This window comes from Mesoplodon mirus (assembly GCF_964341445.2).
Source record: "Mesoplodon mirus genome assembly, chromosome: 9".
Classification (NCBI taxonomy): domain Eukaryota; kingdom Metazoa; phylum Chordata; class Mammalia; order Artiodactyla; family Ziphiidae; genus Mesoplodon; species Mesoplodon mirus.
Window position 1 is genome coordinate 85,529,924 of NC_138985.1, and position 15,213 is coordinate 85,545,136.

Here is a 15,213-nt window from a genome sequence, read left to right on the forward strand (position 1 = left end):
CTCCATTTTTTTTCTGAGGTCCAGGATCATCTTCACTATCATTATTCTGAATTCTTTTTCTGGAAGGTTGCCTATCTCCACTTCATTTAGCTTTTTTTCTGGGGTTTTATCTTGTTCCTTCATCTGGTACATAGTCCTCTGCCTTTTCATTTTGTCTGTCTTTCTGTGAATGTGGTTTTCATTCCACAGACTGCAGCATTGTAGTTCTTCTTGCTTCTGCTGTCTTCCCTCTGGTGGATGGGGCTCCACATATATTTTATTCATGCTTAAAAATTAGTGATACATTTACGAAACAAGTTTGAGGGGAGTAATTATGTCGAGTAAGGAAAAGTAGGTAGATGTGGGTGACAGTTTTTGGAAGGTTCTTTATTAAATGTAAGAAACCCAAAACAGTTAGATTTTCATTTAATCAAGTAGTGTTTCCAGTACAAATGAATGGCTATTGATGCCTTTATATCCCATACTTTTTCTTAAATGCTTCACTGAAATTTTAATACCCTGGCATCCCAGTTTGAAGCTTCTTTTAAAGTAGTCTTTCAGAAAACTTGGGACGGAAACCTGCTCTAGATGACCACATGGAGAGTTTTACAAAACAGCAACAAATTATAAAAGCTCAGTGTTACTTGGTTGCTTAAAATGTGTCTTTCCTCTTCCCTCTTTCTCCCTCTTTCATTTTACAAAAAATATTGATATTAATCACTGATCTACTTTAGCTTATGGAGCCTAAATTTGACAATTTTATATAAAGGTTCACATAAAATCATTTTATAATAAGTGAAAAGAGAACTAGACAAGTCTTTTGAAATTAAGCAATCAGTAATTTGGCCAACACAATAAAGACAACTTATTTAGCAGATTCAAAATCATTTCACTTCACATGCTATTATAAATTATGTAAATCAATAAATGCATCCAGATTTGCTGTGGACAGTCTTTGGTGTTTTGGATATCTTCTAGACTTTATCTTCATAACAGGTATTCCTTACAGTATTGTCTGATAATTGGAAGAGCATGGGGCTGGGGAACAAATACCTGAGTCTGATTCTGTTTCAGTCACTTACTTATCTTGTTATTCTGATGTGTTAAGAAAATTGAGGTTCAGCAAGATTATCTGCAAAAGAGGGTTAATAATTCATTTCTTGAATTCTTCATAGGTTTATTGCAAGAAATAATGGAAATATTGTTTGTTTTCAAATTATAAAGAGCTTATAGTAATCAGAGATTATTATAACTACAAATTAGTTGATGTAATTATGTTCCAATGTATTTTTACTAGTTGGCTGGGTTTTACGAAGGCTGAGTTTCGTTTTCCACTCAGATCAGCCACCCTGCAAATGGTTGCTGTCAATCACCAGAAGAAAAAGATGATAAAAGATGGACAGATTCTTAGCAATTCAACCTCATTTGTTGAAAAGTAACCTAAACTGTTCTCAAACGAGCAAACTCAGTTTCTAATGAAGCACTTCAGGATCTTTGCCACAATGGCACAGTTGGTAGGGTAAGAAAAATAAAATTTGAAAGTTGTGCAAAGAATTTAAATATATATTTTTTCTAGAATGCAATCCACTTGTTGCATTAATTTTGACTCTCTGAAATTTAACTGATTATATTATACTTATTCTTTCATTTTGATTAATACAGACATTTTAACTAGCCAGTTCCATCCATAATAACACTTTGATACTAGATTCAGTAGAATAGCTATTAGAATTAATAAAAATAAATTATTGTTGCCAAAATTCTACTCCATTTCATGTATTTGTAGACAGTCTTTGAGGACCATCTTCCAAAATACTTTTCAAAACATCTCTCGGTGCCTTAGATCTTTACAACTTGTTAGTAAGTTTAAATTTTTTTATTTTTAAATGTCATGTAAATGTAATTTTTATTTCATATAAATTAATCATAATCAGAATTTTGTCAGTGTAAGGGTGGAGAGATACTAGGTTCTTGAGATAATATATCTGTTTGACATTTTAAGCTACTTTTATCTTGGTTTTCTGTTGCAGTGGACAGTTCTTTAAGAGGAGCAGAGGAAACTCTAGGTTTAGAAGAAGAAAAGTCTTAAATCCCTGTCATGGGAGCATCAAAATTGGTAAAATAGCCATGGCAGATTAGCCTACAGAATAGAATATTTAAGCAACAAAATAGAAATTTCAAAATAGTTGAATGGATGACATTCTGAAGACTGATGGTAGGTATTCTACCTGTTTACAAAGGCTAGAACTAATGGCAGTCAGTGGTGATTCCAGGGTCACTCATTTCATCTTGTCTCTTTGGAAAAATGTTCGATTTTCTAATCATTTTAATCACATACCTATAGAATTAGTTGCTTTCTTTTTCTGATCATTCTCATTTGTTTGGGCTAGGTTCACTATGTTTCTACAGTAACTTATGTGTCCTTACTAGAGAGATGATAATTGTTTCTGACTTGAAGAACATACATTTCAATCCAGGTCTGGAGTAAAAGTTAACCGTCTGAGAGCCTACAAACAAACCAATCAATGACATTCAGCAAAACCTTACTTTCCATATTTTAGTGTTTGTCCTAAGAGTCTAGGCAACTTGGCTCATGGGTAAAAGGTATGCAGAGGTTCCACTTCGAAAACTTGGAGAAGGGAATATGCGTGTCACTTCATCTTTAAATTCTAACAGGCCCTGGGGTCAGCAGTAGAAACTGTTTATTTGTGTCACTCCCAGGACCCACCATGCTAAAATATCATGAGTCTTCCTAGTATGTAAGTTTTTTAGGCATAAGATTTTAATCTGTGATGAAGTAAATAAAGAAAAACTAGCTTTTCCTTTTATTCCCCCAATTCTTTTCTGCACAGTAAGATACTGTCACAGTTTAAGAACCTATTGTCCAAGGTGGATGTGACAAGTCCTCTGGAGATGACTCCTTGAAGACTACAGCCTGACTGTGCTAAGTCCCCATCAAGTCACACCCCTCCTCCCACTGATGAGATGAGGGTGGGGAGAGTAGGATTGGGTTTCAAGAAGTAGTACAGATAGGAGACATATAAATGACCCTGCTAGCAAGTCAAGGTGTGTCCATGTCTTTTATTTTTCTTTAATTTACTTCTTCCTTGCCTTGCCTGGCAGCAATAGTATGGGGATTGCCATTTATAGTAAAACTTCCCTAAAGTTACTGCATTAGAAGCACAATTTAATTGCTACATTCATTTTAATCATGGGTTTTTCCTATGTGGCTCAAATACTTAATCAAACTTAGGGAAGCACAAAGAAGCAATATCACAACCAATAGTGCTAAGAAGTAAAAACTTATCCTAGTGTAAAAACTCGAAGCCATATATTCTAATTATTTTTTGCTAACCCTATTGTTTAAAATGGGATAAACATAGTTACATTTTAAAAAAATTTCCTGTCTCATTCCTTTGTCACAGGAAGTATTTAATCAGAAACTATCAAGGCCTTGTCAAGAATATTATATAATTAGGACAGGGTGGGTAACTATATTGGATAATATCTTCAGCTATCTCTAAATCTGATAGTCTTTGATTCTGTTAATAGTCACCCTGCTTTTTCACTTCAGTCTCCTAACCTTGAAACTGCCCCTAAATTGGCCATATTGTCATCCAAGATGAAAGTTCCACCTACTTTTTTTTTGTGGTTAATATGTTAGCTTGAGTTATTTCCAGATCCCTTGACAAATTCTGTCATGTGCTTGCCTATGTAACTTCTTCCCTAGGAAGACCTTTGAAATCAGGTTCCATGAATGGTAAAAATGTTTATATCTATTTCCTGCAGTTTAGTAGCATAAGGATATACTTAGTGGCAATAATATTCCTCTTAAAAATGGATAAATAATTACACAAATCTTTCAGATTCTGAGTTGTGCTCAAGCCAAAATAATTCTCTGTATGTCAAGGCAGTTAGAGTTATTCCAGTTCTCGAATTAAGTACTTTTGTGAAACAATCTGTATACTAAAGGTCGAGGGCAGACAGGATGAGAAAAAATGTTTCCCTTAACCTTACAGATACACCCAGTGCCTTAGTATCAGGTAGGATGCTTATTAAAATCTCCAAGTAGGTAGAGGTTGGGGTTGGATTGACAGGAGAGCCTAGATCTGTATTTTGAAAAGGATTACTAGGCAATTCTCATAAACACTAAAATAGAAAAAGCAAAACAAACACTGGTCTAAGAAATTATCTTCTCACCAGCAAGGATTTGTTTACAATCCCAAACTCTGTTCCCACATGAACAGTCACAACTGACTATGCACCGCAAGTAATTTTGTTAGCACTGGTTTGGTCTGCTTTTTTGTTGTAGTTTTTGTTTTCTTTGTAGAACTTATATAACAAGGAAAAGAAAGAAAAATAATAGATGTCCTCACGACTGTACATACTTACCATACTGCAGGGTGTGACCCATATCTTTAAAATAGTATCTTTTTTAGCTTTGAAATAAGAGCAAGCATATAATATTATTTCTCTTTACCTGGCAAATCAACTGTGGTTCTTACATTTATTTAACCTTTGCAGGTAAGTAATTTAAAACATGAAGGATATTGTGAATGAATTTCCATGCAGGTAGTAATCTTTGCAGTTGAAGTCATTTTTTTATTCTATTCAAGCAAAGATCTTCAAACCTAATATGTATATGACATAAAACATAAGGGTCCATCAGAGGTTCTATTTAACCTGGATTCTGTTGATGTGTTTGTTTTTAAATTTTGTTCACTTCTGTTCCTCTGTTGGTAAAATCAAGAGGTTGGAGTAGATCCCCAGTAAATTTCCTTAGAATTCTAAAGTCCTATTCCCATAACTTTAACTTTCTAGACCTAAGAAACTAATATATACATTTGTATAATGTATATATAAGCAAATGCATATATATATTATATATGTATGTAATATGTATATAATGACAAAACAAGAGCACAAGTAGATATAGAGAGTCTTTGGAGGAAAAATACTCAAGAGAATCAGTTTACAAATATTTTAATGTGGTGTGGTTTTTGTTTTAAAAACAAAGTTTTTCTGTTTTCTAACATGATAACAAGAATTTGCTCCTTCTGAGAAATGATTCTAAGATACTGTGTTCTTTTGAAGTTTTAAAAGTTTTTTTTTAACATCTTTATTGGAGTATAATTGCCTCACAATGGTGTGTTAGTTTCTGCTGTATAACAAAGTGAATCAGCTATACATATACATATATCCCCATATCTCCTCCCTCTTGCGTCTCCCGCCCACCATCCCTATCCCACCCCTCTAGGTGGTCACAAAACACTGAGCTGATCTCCCTGTGCTATGCGGCTGCTTCCCACTACCTATCTGTTTTACATTTGGTAATATATATAATTGAGCTGCACAGAATAAAGTCTATTTGAACATGATATGCTGTGACATGGTGCATCAAAAATGTCAAGCTGTTTTACATTTCAGAGTCTCACAGTAATAAAAATTGTCCTTTTATCCATTAAATATAACATCTTTACAGAAGAACTCTGACAGGAAGATCTTTAGAAATTTAAACAGTTTAATGACACCACTGAGCACTTTGTTATTCGTGATGGCTGTGTTGTCTTTAGACATCCTAATTATGACCATTTCATTGACTCTTATAATTTATTAGTTTTTTATTCCTTTGTATCACAGCGTGCTATGGTGAGCAGAGTTCCAAAACATAATTAAAATAGGAAAAACTCACAATTCAGACATACTCTGTGGGTTTTGTTTCTTTTTAGTACCTCTTTCTATTCACCTAGTAGTAGAATGTACAGTGACTTTTCTAAGTGATAGAGTCAATCTTTGCTTGAGTTATTTTGGGAGGGAAACTTTAAAGGGCTTTGTTTTATCTACATTATTTCTGTTCTTGCTTTCATTTTTGTCTTCCTCTTTCTAACATGAAGGCAGATTTCTTAGAGCGTAGTATAGTGGCGTTTTGAAGTTACCAGTGGAATTCTCTCCCTCAGATATTTTGTGAATTCTCTTTCCCTAGGCTTAGTATCACTTGATGCTACTATTTTATCAGCCTCATTGCCTGATAATGAGAAAACTTACAAAATAATTTCAATTTTAAAATGAGTGTTTTTCAAGTTTTATTTTGAGGGTTATCTACATATATAGACACTTGATAATGTTTTTAAATTGACTGCAATTATATAAAAATTTTGTAACTGCCAGTTTAAAAGAAGTCATTTGGTTTATTCAGTAAACATATATTTAAATGCACTAAAGGTGTTCTATACAGAGTTGAGTGTAATGAAGGGCACTAGGAGGCAAGAGACCTGGTTTCAGATTCTATCATTCCTACTGTCTTTAATTGCTGTAAAATATCAGGCAACATTAACTAACCTTGAATTTCAGTTGTCTCATTGCAAACTATGCAAAAGGTCCTCCATTACTGCAGTATTCAGTAATAGACTAGAAAATTATTATGGGAAAACATGTAGAAGAAACATAAACATCTCATACGTGACTGGATTATATGAGCTTTAAGGTTCTTCACAATTTTGAGACTCTATTATTCTGTACATAGAATTATTAATTATCATTTAGATGTATATTATCATCGTATTTCAATTATAAAGGATAAATTTCCAATTCTCTTTAGAGCCCTGTGTGTGTGTGTAGGTTTGATAAGCTTATACTTCATTATTTGATCCATTTATTATTTTATATATTAATTGAGCACATACCATGTGTCTACTATTCTAGGCACTAGGGTTACATTAGGGGAACACACAGACACACAGACACACACAAAATATTTAGGTAAGAGAAAGTAATAAATGCTATAGAAAACAAAGCAAAGCTAAGGAGAGGGGGTCAGGTTACATTTTTCACTTAAATGGTGAAAATTGATGTCATTGAGAAGATGTTATCTGAGCAAAGACTTGATGTAGTTCAGGGCCATAGGCAAGCACATATCTGGAGGACAACATCCCAAGAAAGAGTTACGCTAGTGAAAGCCTTTAGAGCATAAGTATGTCTGGTGTGTTCAGTAAGGGGTTCAGGTGGCTGGAGGTGAATGAGTGAGGGAACAATTAGATCAGAAAGGAAGTGGAGCCTGATCTTGCAGTTACTATAGTGCCTTGTTGGTGCTTGTAATGACTTGAGTTTCACTCTAAGAAGAGGACTGGTAGAGGGTTTGTAGCAGAGGAGAGATTTGATATGATTTAGATTTGACAAGGATCACTGGCTGTTGTGTTGAGATCATTTGCACATAGATGGAAGCAGGAAAACCAGTTAAGAGATGATTTCAGTAATCACTGGAATAATAATAATCATGGCTTGGTATCAAGGTGGTAGCAATGAGAATTGTGAGAAATGATTAGGTTCTGGATATATTTTAAGATATTACAACAGGATTTCCCCAGAATTGGATATGGATGTGAGAAGGGAAATATCTGGAATGAAGCCGAGATTTTTGTCTGAAAGCAACTGAAAGGATGGGTCATCCATTTAAATGAAAAAACAAAACAGACTGAGTGGAATAGGTGTGCAGGAGGAAGGGAATGAGAAGTTCAGTTTTGGGCAAGTCAGTGGGAGGTATCTATTTGGCAACGCAATGCATCTGGCAGGTAGGCAGTTGTGTATAGGAGTTTGAAGTTCAGAAAACATGTCTGGGCAAGAAGTTTAAATTTGGGTGATGGTTGCTGTTATTAAAATGTATATGCTGATTGAGGCCACGGTGTAGTGGATGCAGACAGAGGAGAGGGAGAGAATAAAGGACTGAGATCTAGGGAACTCCAACGTTAAGAGGTCTGGAAGAGGAGGAGAAACCAACAAAGAAGGTTGAGATGTAAAAATAATATTGTTAGAAGAGAATCAAGAGTGTGGTATCATGGAAGCAAAGTGAAGAAAATATGTCAAGGACAATATACTTGATGTTGATAAGTATGATAAGAACTGAAAAGTGACCATTGGATTTAGCAATTTAGAGGTAATTGGTGATCTTGACATGAATAGTTTTGGTGTAATGATCAGGGGGCAAATCTGACTGGAGAGGATTAAGGAGCATTAGGAGAAATGGAATTGATATTACTGGGTATAGTCAAATATCTGAAGATATTTTGCTGCAGAAGGGAGAAGATAATCAGTTATAGCTGGTAGGTGAAACGGGGTTTAAAAGATGATTCTTTTAAAATGGGAGAAAAATAACATTTTTGCTGGTGGTGATTTTCTCTACTACATAATAAAAAATTAATAATGCAGAGAAAAGGGAATCAATTCCATTGTGCAGTTCTTGGTTAAGTGATGGAAATTGTATTTAGTGCACAAGGGAAGGTTTTAGAGAGGAGTAAATAATCATTATCCAGAAACTTGAGAGAAAGCAAAGTGTACGGGTTCAATTGTGAGTGAATACATGTCGCTGTGAGAGTTTCTGGAGATTCCTTCTAGTTGCTTCAGTTTTCTCAGTGGAGACAAAGCAAAGCCATCAACTGGGGGTATTAGAATGGAGGTGTTAGAAATTTAAGAAGAAAGGAGGATGTATGAAATCGTCCTCAAGGAGAGTGAAAAGTACATGTACTAGTGAAATATAGTATGATTGTGGGCAGCCTTCAGAGTCCTCCAACACTTTTTAAAATTGAATTTTTGAAGTGAGATCATTCAGAGTTGCTGTGTGTTTCTACATGCATATTTAGCTGTACAAGTGTAGGTGTTGAAGAGATTTAAATCCAAGCAGAATTGTAATTTTGCCTAGTGAAGGGAGTTGATGGACTGAGATGTGTGTCCTTCAATAGATTGAAGGTCCCAGTGGGCATATGACTGTTAAGATTGAGATACTGCAGCAAATGAGCAGGAAAGAGAGATGATGGTCGGAGAACTGAGACTGCATGAAACAGAATTGTAAAAGTATGGGCATTACTAACAATGAATAGGTCTAGAAATGGCCAGGCAGTTAATTGGCTGAGATAATAGGGAAGACAAGATATTTAGAGGGAAGAAGATTAAGCAATCAAGAGGCCATATGTCAGGAAGGATCATATATGCATATATTGAAGTTGTCAATTAAATCAAGAGGCATGTTGGAGCATATCCGGCCGCTGTCACGAGGGGAGCTGCTGCCACGTCAGCGCATCTGCAATGGATGATCATGCTGAACTGCACCAGCTTCTTGATCAAGAGGAACAAGCAGACGTATAGCACCGAGCCCAATAACCTGAAGGCCCGCAGCGCCTTCCGGTACAACAGGTTCATTCATCCCCGGACTGTGGGCGTGGAGCCGGCGGCAGACGGCAAAGGGGTCGTGGTGGTCATGAAGCGGAGATCCAGCCAGCGAAAGGCAGCCACTTCCTACATGTGGACCACCATCAACAAGAACGCCCGGGCCACCCTCAGCAGCATCCGGCACGTGATCCGAAAGAACAAGTACTGCCCGGGTTTGCACGTGGTCGCCATCCAGCAGGCCTGCGCAGCCAGAAGCCTGTGATGGCGAAGAGAAAGCGGACTCGCCCCATCAAGAACTCCTGAGCGATCTATCCACTTCCCCAATGCAATAAAGCTGTCAGCTGACTTGCCTAAAGAAAAAAAAAAAAAAAAAAAAAGAGTCATGTTGGAAAGAGTGACCATTAGGCCAGAGCTAAAATAGTTGGGAAACTTGGAGGAGTTAATTGCAAGGTCATTAAGTGACTTCAACAATGAAGAAAATGAGCAAAATAATCTGGTGACAGGAGATTAAAAGCCAAGATTTACAAGGAGGAGAGGAGAAAAATAGTATAGAAAGGATCATCTATAATGGAGGTGGACATCTTTCAATGTGACCTTTCATAAAAGGCAAACTTTTGCATGAATTTTAAAACTTTATTCTGTCTAGCATAGTGTTGAAACTCACTAAATAATTATAACTGGTTGAACTTTTATGTTGATACTTAGAATAGAGAAGTAAAGTACTTTAAACACAAAGTGTCGTGAAAAAGTACATAGATGAGAGATGCTGGAGAGAATTCTGTGTTAGAGAGAAAAAGTATGAAAGAATAAGGCAGGTGTGGGTTCCAGTCAGGGCTCTGCCATTTGTGAGCTGCATTCTTTCTTCATTAAGGTATTTCATCTCTGCAATGGGGATAAAAATAACTATCTCAAGGAGTTGTTGTGAGGGGTAAGTACAATGATTTATGTAAAGCACCTGGCACAGAATAAGCCTTCAATTAATGTTAGTTCCCTCCCTAAAAGTAAAGATTCAAATATTGAACATATTTACAGGGTACTGTAACAAAGATAGACTTCTGAGGGAAATAATTTCTGTTTCTGTCACTGCTGATAAATGATTCATGAACTCATTCATACACCAACTGTGTGTTATTTCAGTGACTTGAGAATGTGTTCATGGACTCTTACAGATTTTCTTTTTTCAATTTCTAGCTTTATATTACTTATTATAGTACCTATAGAGAACAACAATCAGAAGAAAATCTGGCCATTATTCTCTTTCATAGTGAATACTAAAGCGTTAATTTTTTGTTTTACTTTTAAAAATTATACAGATATATGATTAGCATGATCATTGAATAGTATGCAATTTTTAAAAATAATTAAATATTTAGAATATTTTATGAATATGGAATGCATATTATTGAACGATGAGAGTATAAATCTAAAGACAATATGTATTTTCTATTAAAATATGCTCATGTTGAATGAATGTTATTAAATAATTGTATTTGCTCATATACAGAATTCCAAAAAGCATTGAGGTATATCCTCAGTCATTTGTGGTCAATGAGGGGAGTAAAAAACGACCCAAGAAAAACAAGGATACCATATAAAGTTGTATATTGGGGCAGAGGGAGGAGCTTCATTCCATCCCTTCATTCATGGAGGTACTTAGGACCTTTGTGATCACCTAGAAGCTTATAGTCCTTATTGAATCCTCTGTGTACAGCCAGAAGAAAAGTACAGAGGAGGAAAGTGCATGAAAGATTTTAAAAGTGTCATAGGCCAGGCATCAGAGTAGTTGAACATCGTATTTGCCCACATGGCATTGGCCAGAACTAGTCATAAGGTTCACCCAGATGCAAAGAGCTTGGGCAATGAAGTCTTAACGTGTGGCAAGAAGGAGGATACGTGCTTATAGATGAACTAGCTGCTCTATTCTGGAGTTGATGTATTACTAGGTGTTAAATTAGAAGTTAGGTATGAAGTCTGTGGTACTACAAAAATGTAGAAAATGGATAGGTCATTTTAAGCCACCTGAGTACTAGATAGCCCGATAATGCTTCACAGAAGATGTGAACGATCCAGGTCAGCCTTGCAAAACTCAGGGTATTTGGTTTGTCAGGAAAGGGTCTGATATGTTTTTCAAGGAGCAAATAACAGTGAGAGTAGGAATAAACTTGCAGTATATTTCAGCGATGAAATTAGTCTGAGGGGGAAATTGGCTTTAATTACTAAGGCATAAGAAATCCTCATATATTGATTGGATTTTTTTTTTTTTTTTCGGTATGTGGGCCTCTCACTGTTGTGGCCTCTCCCGTTGTGGAGCACAGGCTCCAGACACGCAGGCTCAACGGCCATGGCTCATGGGCCAAGCCGTTCCGTGGCATGTGGGATCTTCCCAGACCGGGGCACGAACCCGTGTCCCCTGCATCGGCAGGCGGACTCTCAACCACTGCACCACCAGGGAAGCCCTTGATTGGATATTTTGATTGATATTTAGAGTAGAGAACTAAAGTACTTTAAACACAAAGTGTCGTAAGTTGGACCAGACTAATGTCTGTACTGGATACCAAGATGAGAAATTGTGTGATTATTGAGAAGCTATATTTGCAACTACGTTGTATTGAAAGTAGTATAATGTTGACAATATACTTAATTAAGAAACTCATAGCAAATGCAAGCATAATCTGGCATTCTACAGTTTGAATTTTTTATTTTATGTTAATCTGAATAAAGAACTATTTCAACATGATATTCAGGGTAGCTTCTTTTTATAGAAAGCATTGTATAAACTGATGAGTACTTATGCTTATTTCCAGGCAAGGGCTTAGCACCTCAACTATCATTCTAGACATTACTGATAGATCCATAATTTTAGACTTGGAAAGAACTTTTGAGGTAATCTAGTCCTAAGGAGTCAAAAGACTTTTCTAAAGCATCACAGTTTATCCCAAATCTAAATCTAGATATAGATCTCCTAAATTCTGCAGTTTAAGATTGTTATGAAGGAAATCATATTTTCTGTTGTCTTAATTATACCAACTAAAGTGTGCATATCTTACATAGAAAGGGTCTTCATTAGGTTGTCCTATTACTTTGAAAAATAGCTTAATTTAGCTGCAGTTTAAGGAAAAATAGAATAACTAATATGACACACAAGTGGATATACATTAGAAAACAAATTATGGAGAACAGACTATACCGCCTACTCAGAACTGAACCAGACAAGATAAAGCATATAAGAACAGATATTGCAGTAATGAGAGCACAGCTGTTTAGGATTCTACGGAAATGTGGGAGACATTATTCATGGAACAAAGAAAAGAAACTAAAGACAACTTTGAAGCAGCTCCTTCATATTTAGCCTTATATTGCATATTTTACATATTTTAATCATATCTCACTTCCTTCTGAAATAGACTTGAGATAGTTTATAACAAGATAATGTTACAGTAGCATGGATGCAAGGATAAGACAGGATGGAGTATTGGTGTAATAATACCAGATTACTCATACTAGGTTACTAGTGCTAGGGGTAAACTTTTATTTAGGACAAACTTTTGGCATTTAGTTTCTTGACATTCAAATCAAAAAAGAAAAAATTATATTTTATTTTTTGGTAAAATAATATTTAGTAAGATGAAGGAGCAAGTGGGCTTTTATCCCCCCATAGTTCTGATCTCTAAGAGGAACTAACTTCTCAATTATTTAAGATGGTTTTACAAGAGTTAGCTTCACCATTATCCCATAAATAAATACTAAACTTTTATGTCTTGCCTGGCTCTCTGCTGAGTTCTTGGGACACATAGATGAAGAAGAAGCATGCTTACCCTTAAGGAGCTCACACCTTAGGAAAAAGGTAATTGGGCAGTAAACTCAATAAATGAGTTACTTGTAAGCCATAATGGTAGCCCACAGGAAAGGGTGTTCAGCACAGTCATAGAGAGAAGACCCCCCACAGGGTAAGAAATGTTGAATTGCTCTTATAGTATGAATAGATCAAAGATTAAAAGAGAAATGAGCAGAACTTTCTCTTATCTTAAAAAATGCATAATTTTATGCAGATATTTCTGAGAGAATCTTTGGTGAACCAAAAGGTATAGTTCAGATGCTTAAAACTTAGGAGAACTGGCTGGATAAAAAGTACTAAAATTTGAGGAATGATCATTTGATTGATCCCTTTGACCCTATTTGAACATAATTGGTCATATATTTTTCACCTGGCAGTATGCTTTTCTGCCACATAAGTTGTAAGGTTGAGACATTTCAAATTATTTTTTACTAAAGTCTGGATTATTTTTAATTGTGGTAGAATACATATTACATTAAATTTATCATCATAACCATTTTAAGTGTGTAATTCAGTATTGTTAAATATATTTAAATTATTGTGCAACCAATCTCCAGAACCTTCTCATCTTGCAAAACAAACTCTATATCCATTAAACAACTCCCCCTAAATGCCCATCGACAGACGAATGGGTAAAGAAGATGTGGTACATATATACAATGGAATTTTACTCAGCCATAAAAAGGAACGAAATTGGGTCATTTGTAGGGACGTAGATGGATCTAGAGACTGTCATACAGAGTGAAGTAAGTCAGAAAGAGAAAAACAAATATCGTATATTAACACGTATATGTGGAATCTAGAAAAATTGTACAGATGAACCAGTTTGCAGGGCAGAAATAGAGACACATGTAGAGAACAAACTTATGGACACCAATGAGGGAAAGTGGCAGGGGGGTGGTGGTGATGGGATGAATTGGGAGATTGGGATTGATGTATATACACTAATATGTATAAAACAGATAACTAATAAGAACGTGCTGTATAAAAAAATATATTAAAAAAATTTAAACAACAACAACTCCCACTTTTCCTCTCCTCCGTTCCCTAGCAACCACCATTCTACTTTCTATGAATTTGACTACTCTAGGTCTCTTGTGTAAGTGGAATCATACAATATTTTTTAATTGGCTTATTTCTCTTAGCATAATGTCCTCAAAGTTCAGCCATGTGGTCTCCTTCCTTTAAAGGCTGAATGATATTCTATTGTATGTATATACCACATTTTATTTAACCATTCATACATCCATGGACATTTCTACCTTTTAACTGTTATGAATATCGCTGCTATGAACATACGTGTACAGATATCTCTTAGAGACCCTACTTTCAGTTCATTTGGATATATACCCAGAAGTGGAATTGCTGAATATATGGTAATTCTATTTTTAATTTTTTGAAGAATCACTATACTGTTTTCCATAGTGGCTGCACCATTTTACATTTCCACTAGCAGTGCAGAAGAGTTCCAATTTCTCCACATCCTCCCTAACATTGATTATTTTATGTTTTTCTGGTCGTAGCCATACTGACGGGTATAAGTGGTATCTCATTGTGGTTTTGATTTGCATTTTTCCAACAATTAGTGATGTTGAGCATGTCTTCATATGCTCTATGTTTTCATATTTATAATCGTCTGTGAAAAAATGTCTATTCAAGTTCTTTGCCCATTTTTTAATTGAGTTATTTGGGGTTTTTGTTGTTGGTGGTGGTTTTAGCTCTCTATATATTCTAAATATTAACAGCTTTTAGATATATGATTTGCAAATATTTTCCACCATTCTTTAGGTTGCCTTTTCACTCTGTTGACTGTGTCACTCAAAATGTTTTTTGAAAAACATCAGAGGAAATCCAGTAGTTGAGATGTTAATGGAATAGGGAAGAAGAGTCTTTGTCCTGGAAGGAAAATGAGAGTGTGAGTCACTAATTAATTCTATTTTAAAATATTAGTTGTTAATGCTTATCTTGACAAGGCTGAGATTATGGCTTTCAAGTCCATAAACCCAGAACAGATTATGTTGCCTCATGCCATATTTAATAAAAATGAAAAGACAATTTCAACTGTAAAATTTTAACTTTTCCAAATATGAGAAAAATGTATATTTATTGTGAAAGTAAGTAGTTTCTTCAGAATTTTCTGCCTTTATTTCTCTTCTTCTCATCTCTCTTTCTCAATCTCTCTTCTTCTCTGTTTCTGTCTTTCTCTCTAAATTTCTTTATACTGCTCCTGCCTGGCTGGT

At 35.4% G+C, this 15,213-nt stretch overlaps 2 protein-coding genes across 2 annotated transcripts in view; both read left to right on the forward strand.

Moving 5' to 3' along the window:
• The window catches only part of KCND2 (potassium voltage-gated channel subfamily D member 2), a gene marked incomplete at both ends in the record, with an annotated part of 468,862 nt that overhangs the window by 59,733 nt on the left and 393,916 nt on the right, over nucleotides 1–15,213 (forward strand). The gene's annotated exons all lie outside the window — the stretch shown is intronic.
• Nucleotides 9,059–9,470, forward strand: LOC309810253 (large ribosomal subunit protein eL28-like; the record flags this gene model as incomplete). The annotated part of the gene is made up of 1 exon (XM_082632216.1): nucleotides 9,059–9,470. The coding sequence occupies one exon, from the start codon at nucleotides 9,059–9,061 to the stop codon at nucleotides 9,398–9,400; it is 342 nt and encodes a 113-aa protein (XP_082488342.1). The 3' UTR covers nucleotides 9,401–9,470.